This window comes from Musca autumnalis, unplaced genomic scaffold (genome assembly GCF_047663935.1).
Source record: "Musca autumnalis isolate F117 unplaced genomic scaffold, ASM4766393v1 scaffold_1, whole genome shotgun sequence".
Taxonomy (NCBI): Eukaryota; Metazoa; Arthropoda; class Insecta; order Diptera; family Muscidae; genus Musca; species Musca autumnalis.
This window is the reverse complement of record NW_027411644.1, coordinates 133,881,715-133,888,700: the sequence shown is the minus strand read 5'-3', so window position 1 is coordinate 133,888,700 and position 6,986 is coordinate 133,881,715. Positions and strand designations below refer to the sequence as shown.

The 6,986-nt window shown below is 34.7% G+C and overlaps 1 protein-coding gene across 1 annotated transcript; it reads right to left on the bottom strand.

The window, feature by feature from the left end:
- Window positions 1-4,700: 4,700 nt before the first annotated feature.
- Window positions 4,701-5,552, bottom strand: LOC141404173 (uncharacterized). Its single transcript, XM_073987553.1, has one exon. It carries the CDS (start codon window positions 5,550-5,552, stop codon window positions 4,701-4,703), a length of 852 nt encoding a protein of 283 aa, XP_073843654.1.
- Between the last annotated feature and the right edge of the window lie 1,434 nt (window positions 5,553-6,986).

Sequence of the window (6,986 nt, the reverse complement as noted above, 5' to 3'; positions counted from 1 at the left end):
CTAAGTTATAGTGGTTTATGTCTGAAAAACCCCACAAAAAACCTATAAAGGAATTTCTCATAATTTTCAAAATAAATATTGAACAAAACAAAAAAACATTATATTTTTGAAAATTATGAGAAATTCCTTTATAGGGTTTTTGTGGGGTTTTTCAGACATAAACCACTATAACTTAGCCATTTGTTAACCGATTTAAAGCAATAATAGCTTATTCAAAAGACATTATTCACCCATTTAAAAGGAAGAAGGATCAAAAGAAATCCGTTGTGGAAAAAATAAGATATGCCCGTTTAAATTTGAAAATGTAAGAAACCCAGATTTTCACTACTTTTACCGATTAAAAAAAAATAAAACGAAGTGACCCAAACGAAACAAAGACAAACATTGTAGCCAAGACAGTAATTGAAAACTCTCTATTACATCGCAAAAGCATTGGAATGCTCCTTCAGGCAGTTTTGGCCTTAGGAATGTGCAAACTTTTCGGAAAATGTCGATAAATGACATTGTGCTACAAAATTTGACCCGAAAAATATTCAAGTGTTCTGATGCAAAATTATATCGTGTTGGAATCCATGGACAACGACAATGCCTTTATTTCGTTTGGGTCACATCGTTTTATTTTTTTAAAACGGTAAAAGTAGTGAAAATCTGGGTTTCTTACATTTTCAAATTTAAACGGGCATATCTTATTTTTTCCACAACGGATTTCTTTTGATCCTTCTTCCTTTTAAAGGGGTGAATAATGTATTTTGAATAAGCTATTATTGTTTTAAATCGGTTAACAAATGGCTAAGTTATAGTGGTTTATGTCTGAAAAACCCCACAAAAAACCTATAAAGGAATTTCTCATAATTTTCAAAATAAATATTGAACAAAACAAAAAAACATTATATTTTTGAAAATTATGAGAAATTCCTTTATAGGGTTTTTGTGGGGTTTTTCAGACATAAACCACTATAACTTAGCCATTTGTTAACCGATTTAAAGCAATAATAGCTTATTCAAAAGACATTATTCACCCATTTAAAAGGAAGAAGGATCAAAAGAAATCCGTTGTGGAAAAAATAAGATATGCCCGTTTAAATTTGAAAATGTAAGAAACCCAGATTTTCACTACTTTTATCGATTAAAAAAAAAATAAAACGAAGTGACCCAAACGAAACAAAGACAAACATTGTAGCCAAGACAGTAATTGAAAACTCTCTATTACATCGCAAAAGCATTGGAATGCTCCTTCAGGCAGTTTTGGCCTTAGGAATGTGCAAACTTTTCGGAAAATGTCGATAAATGACATTGTGCTACAAAATTTGACCCGAAAAATATTCAAGTGTTCTGATGCAAAATTATATCGTGTTGGAATCCATGGACAACGACAATGCCTTTATTTCGTTTGGGTCACATCGTTTTATTTTTTTAAAACGGTAAAAGTAGTGAAAATCTGGGTTTCTTACATTTTCAAATTTAAACGGCCATGTAGCGAAACACAATTTATTAAAAAATAATTAAAATCATTTATTTGAAAGACGAACTTCGTAGATGAAAAATATTTTTAGAATGAAAAATGTATGTATACAAAATTCAAAATATCCATAGACAAAAGTCTAAGGCTTCTTAGTTTCAATTAAAAATACAAATTTAAATTTTCAAAGTGTGGGAAAACCCCTACAACACTCCCCCCTGAATTTAATCTAAGTTTATAAATACAGCAAATGAAATTAAATTTTAATATTATAGAACTTATTCGGTAAATACTGCCTTAAGCCTATTTATGGAAACGTTTTGCAATTTGTCGTTTATCCTGACTTGGAAATATTTCGGAGTTCTTTTAGAGACTTCATAAGGGCCGGTGTATTTCTGTCCTAATGATTTGGTTTTTGCATCAACTGTAATCCAAACATGAGTGCATGTTGAGAGGTCCTTGCTTATAAAAGGTTTTTTGTTAGAATGCATTGATGTTGGAATTGGCTGCAAATCTGACATGGATTTCCGAAGAGTGGTTATAAGCGAACTTGGATCTTCAAACTGTGGAACTGTGAAGAAATCTCCGGGTATTTTTAAGGATTGACCATAGACCAGTTCTGCCACCGATGCTTTCAAATCTTCTTTGTAACTAGCACGTATTCCGAGAAGCACTGGATAAAGTGATACTGTCCATTGATTGTTTTCAGAACATCGTAGACCCGCTTTTAATGTCCTGTGGAATCTCTCCAGTAAACCGTTACTTTGTGGATGATAAGATGTTGAGAATCGATGTTGTATACCGAGTGATTTTGTTAATTGTTTCATAAGACTAGATAAAAATTGGCTTCCTCTATCTGATATTAAAGCATTCGGACAACCAAATCTACATATCCATCCATTCCAAAACGTTTTGCAAATCGTTTCTGCCCTAATGTCAGGGATCGGAAATGCTTCTGGCCATCGGGTAAAACGATCAATACACGTTAACAAGTATGTATTACCCTCAGACGGCGGTAAAGGTCCAACTATGTCTATGTGTACCTCTGAAAAACGGCTGCTTTCAATTGGGATATTCATAGTTGGACTCGAAGTATGCCTGCCAATTTTATTGCGTTGACATGCCAAACATCTTCGAACCATATTTCCAACATCTTTATTCATGAACGGCCAGAAAAAACGTTGTGAAATCATTTTTCTTGTTGTCCGAATTCCACCATGAGACAGATTATGTACTGCATTAAAAACATCTTTTCTGAAAGAAGACGGAATATAAGGTCGTATAGTTCCTTGAGAAACATCACAATATATTTGATAATTCCCCTGTGGAAAATTTAGCAACTTAATTGAATATGATCCATCCTTCTTAAGTAATTCTTTTAGTTCAATGTCTTGCTGCTGTTGTTGACACAATTTGCTATAATTTATTCCATTCACCTTGATTTCTTCCACTCTTGAAAGAGAATCTGCTACTATATTTTCTTTCCCAGCGATGTGATTTATATCTGTGGAAAACTGCGCTATATAATCTAGATGGCGGCATTGACGAGGTGAAGCCTTGTCCAAGTTTTGATGGAATGCATAAATGAGAGGCTTATGATCCGTGAATATTTTAAATGGTCTTCCTTCAAGGAAATGTCGAAAATACTTTATTGCGGAATATATAGCTAATAATTCTCGATCATAAGTACTATACATCTTTTGAGCTGCATTAAATTTTTTTGAGAAAAATCCCAATGGTTGCCATGAATCGTTAACATTTTGTTCCAGCACAGCACCCATTCCAAAAGAACTCGCATCGACTTTAAGGCATATTGATGCGTTCGGCAAGGGAAAAGACAGAGTAGTTGCGTCTGCTAGCTCCTGCTTACATTTTATGAAGGCTTCCCGCGTTTCATCAGTCCATGGAACAGGACGCATATCTTTCTTTTTAGCACCGATTAATAAATTATTCAGAGGTGCCTGAGTTTCGGCTCCTTTTGGTAAAAACTTTCGATAAAAATTGATAAGTGCCAAAAATTGACGAAGTGAATGGATTGTAGTTGGTTCATTATAACTCATAATTGCCTCAACTTTCTTCTTCATTGGACTGACGCCTTGAGATGATATAGTATGGCCTAAAAAATCAATTTTGTTCACACCAAGTTCACATTTACCGGCATTGATTATGATGCCGTACTTCTTAAAACGATCCAGCAGTTGTTTAATATGTTCCAAGTGTTCTTCTTCAGATTTCGAGAAAACAAGCACATCGTCTAGATATACTACGACGAAATCCAAGCCTCTTACAACATCATCCATAAAACGCTGGAAAGTCTGTGCCGCGTTACATAACCCGAATGGCATTCTTAGAAATTCGAATAGACCAAACGGAGTTATGACTGCAGTTTTTGGAATGTCTGCTTCGTTCACAGGTATCTGGTAATAAGCCTTCATCAAATCAAATTTTGAAAATACCTTAGAACCAGATAATGACATGGAAAAATCGTTGAGGTATGGTATAGGGTAGCTATCCGGAACAGTCATTTTGTTGAGTGCCCTATAGTCCCCACATGGACGCCAAGAACCATCCGATTTGCGCACCATATGTAAAGGGTTGGACCAATTGCTATCACTGGAACGAATAATACCTTTTTCCATAAGATATTGGAACTCTTCCTTTGCAGCCGCTAATTTCTCAGGATCTAACCTTCGAGGCCTTGCTTTTACTGGGTTTCCATTAGTAGTAATTCGATGTACCACTTGATGGTTGTTTTCAATTTTGCTAAGATTTTGCGAAAGTAATTCAGGATACTGTTTTAAGACGGCATGGTATTTGCTTTCATCTGTAACCATTTTTATTTGAATTTTGGAACAAGTGGTGGTGGAAAGTGGCGAATTCAAAAAAGTGTTTCCATCGACTAAACATTTTCTTTGGAGATCTGGCAATAAATGAAAAAATTTTAAAAAATCTGCACCAATTATAGGTTTTGGTACATCGGCCAAAATGAATACCCATTTAAATTCTCTTCTTAACCCCAAATCTAAAACAATAAGTTTCTCACCAAACGTTGAAATAGGAGTATTGTTAGCAGCGTATAAAACTAGCTTTGAAGGATTTTTTGAGAATTTACATGGAAAAATTGAAATGTCAGCTCCAGAATCAATCAAATATTGAATTTTAGTACGGCGTTCAGTAATAAATAAACGACTATTATCTCTACCATCGCTGAGAGACGCCGAACTATCACACGATGGTTGTACTAGTTTTTTGATGATTGAAATTTACATGGTTGTACACATTTTGATGCTTTATCAGCAAAACGCCAATGATACCAACACAAACCCGAATCCTTACGGCTTCTAGATTTAGAACGAGATCGTTGGACTTGTACATTGCGGTTCGGCTGGTGTTGACGAGAACGTCTTTCGAGTGCATCAATGCGTTGAATAATCTGGTCCAACTTACCAACTAGGCCCGATGAATCTTGATTAGTTTTATTATTTGAAGAAATTTCCGAAATTGTGGTTGAAGCTGAAAATTGCTCGCAAATTTTGTCCGCTATACCAGCTAGATTATCTAAGTCTGCGGTATCAGTTACAGCAAGAATGCATTTAACATTTTCTGGAAGACGATCCATAAACAAAGTACGCATCATTTCATTGCTTACCCTGGTGCCGGCAAGAGATTTCATCCTATGTAAAAGATGTGAAGGCTTTTGGTCGCCTAATTCCAAACCGCTCAGCAATTTCTTCAACTGCGACTCATCTGATTCAGCGAAATGCTTGATTATTCTTGCTTTCATCGCAGCATATCTTCCTGTTGCCGGTGGATTTACCACGATATCCTTCAATACAAACAAAATTGATGGGTCCAGATTGCTAAGCAAATATTCATATTTGGTAGAATCTTGCGTAATTCCGTTTAAATTGAAGCTGGATTCCACTTGTAAAAACCAAATTTCTGGCTCCTCACGCCAAAATGGAGGCAGTTTTGCAATTCGTGCAGCAAAAATTTGCGTTGAATTCGTGGCTGGAGCATTCTCACGATGTGAATCTCCAACTAAATGTGTATTACCTCCTGATAGCGATGGGCGAACGGTTTCTTGCGTCATTTCAGTTATCGGGGTCACCAAATTGTAGCGAAACACAATTTATTAAAAAATAATTAAAATCATTTATTTGAAAGACGAACTTCGTAGATGAAAAATATTTTTAGAATGAAAAATGTATGTATACAAAATTCAAAATATCCATAGACAAAAGTCTAAGGCTTCTTAGTTTCAATTAAAAATACAAATTTAAATTTTCAAAGTGTGGGAAAACCCCTACAGGGCATATCTTATTTTTTCCACAACGGATTTCTTTTGATCCTTCTTCCTTTTAAAGGGGTGAATAATGTATTTTGAATAAGCTATTATTGTTTTAAATCGGTTAACAAATGGCTAAGTTATAGTGGTTTATGTCTGAAAAACCCCACAAAAAACCTATAAAGGAATTTCTCATAATTTTCAAAATAAATATTGAACAAAACAAAAAAACATTATATTTTTGAAAATTATGAGAAATTCCTTTATAGGGTTTTTGTGGGGTTTTTCAGACATAAACCACTATAACTTAGCCATTTGTTAACCGATTTAAAGCAATAATAGCTTATTCAAAAGACATTATTCACCCATTTAAAAGGAAGAAGGATCAAAAGAAATCCGTTGTGGAAAAAATAAGATATGCCCGTTTAAATTTGAAAATGTAAGAAACCCAGATTTTCACTACTTTTACCGTTTTAAAAAAATAAAACGATGTGACCCAAACGAAATAAAGGCATTGTCGTTGTCCATGGATTCCAACACGATATAATTTTGCATCAGAACACTTGAATATTTTTCGGGTCAAATTTTGTAGCACAATGTCATTTATCGACATTTTCCGAAAAGTTTGCACATTCCTAAGGCCAAAACTGCCTGAAGGAGCATTCCAATGCTTTTGCGATGTATTAGAGAGTTTTCAATTACTGTCTTGGCTACAATGTTTGTCTTTGTGCTGGATCGAAAATCTCAATGGTTTGGCTGTTATATGCCAAAATATCCAAAAAACGTCAATAAAAAACTTAAAGTCAAAATCGGGAGGCTCGATTTTCACGGTAGATATATGGTCCAGTGGACTTTTTTGCTCAGTTCAACCCCAGGAATCAGAAACGCGAAGGGCCCATTAAGGTTTTCAAATCGCCCCGGCCTAATTGACATATATTTTACAAAAGAACACATTAAGAAACAATTAAGGGTTTTGGAGATATGATGCGAAATGTATACAAATTATGGAAATGTTCGATTTGAGGCAATAAATGTAGTTTTTCGAGTTCATTATTTCTTCAAATATTTTATTCTTGCCCTTATCTTCAAATTTGCTTCAGAGGTGAGATGAAGATTCACATAGATTTCAGAGATGTAGCACATAATTGCTTTAAAAAGACATTATTTAACCATGTTTAGAGGGGACCATAAAACCCAAGCTGGATCTGACACAACAAAACCCAACTAAGGTTTTTGTCC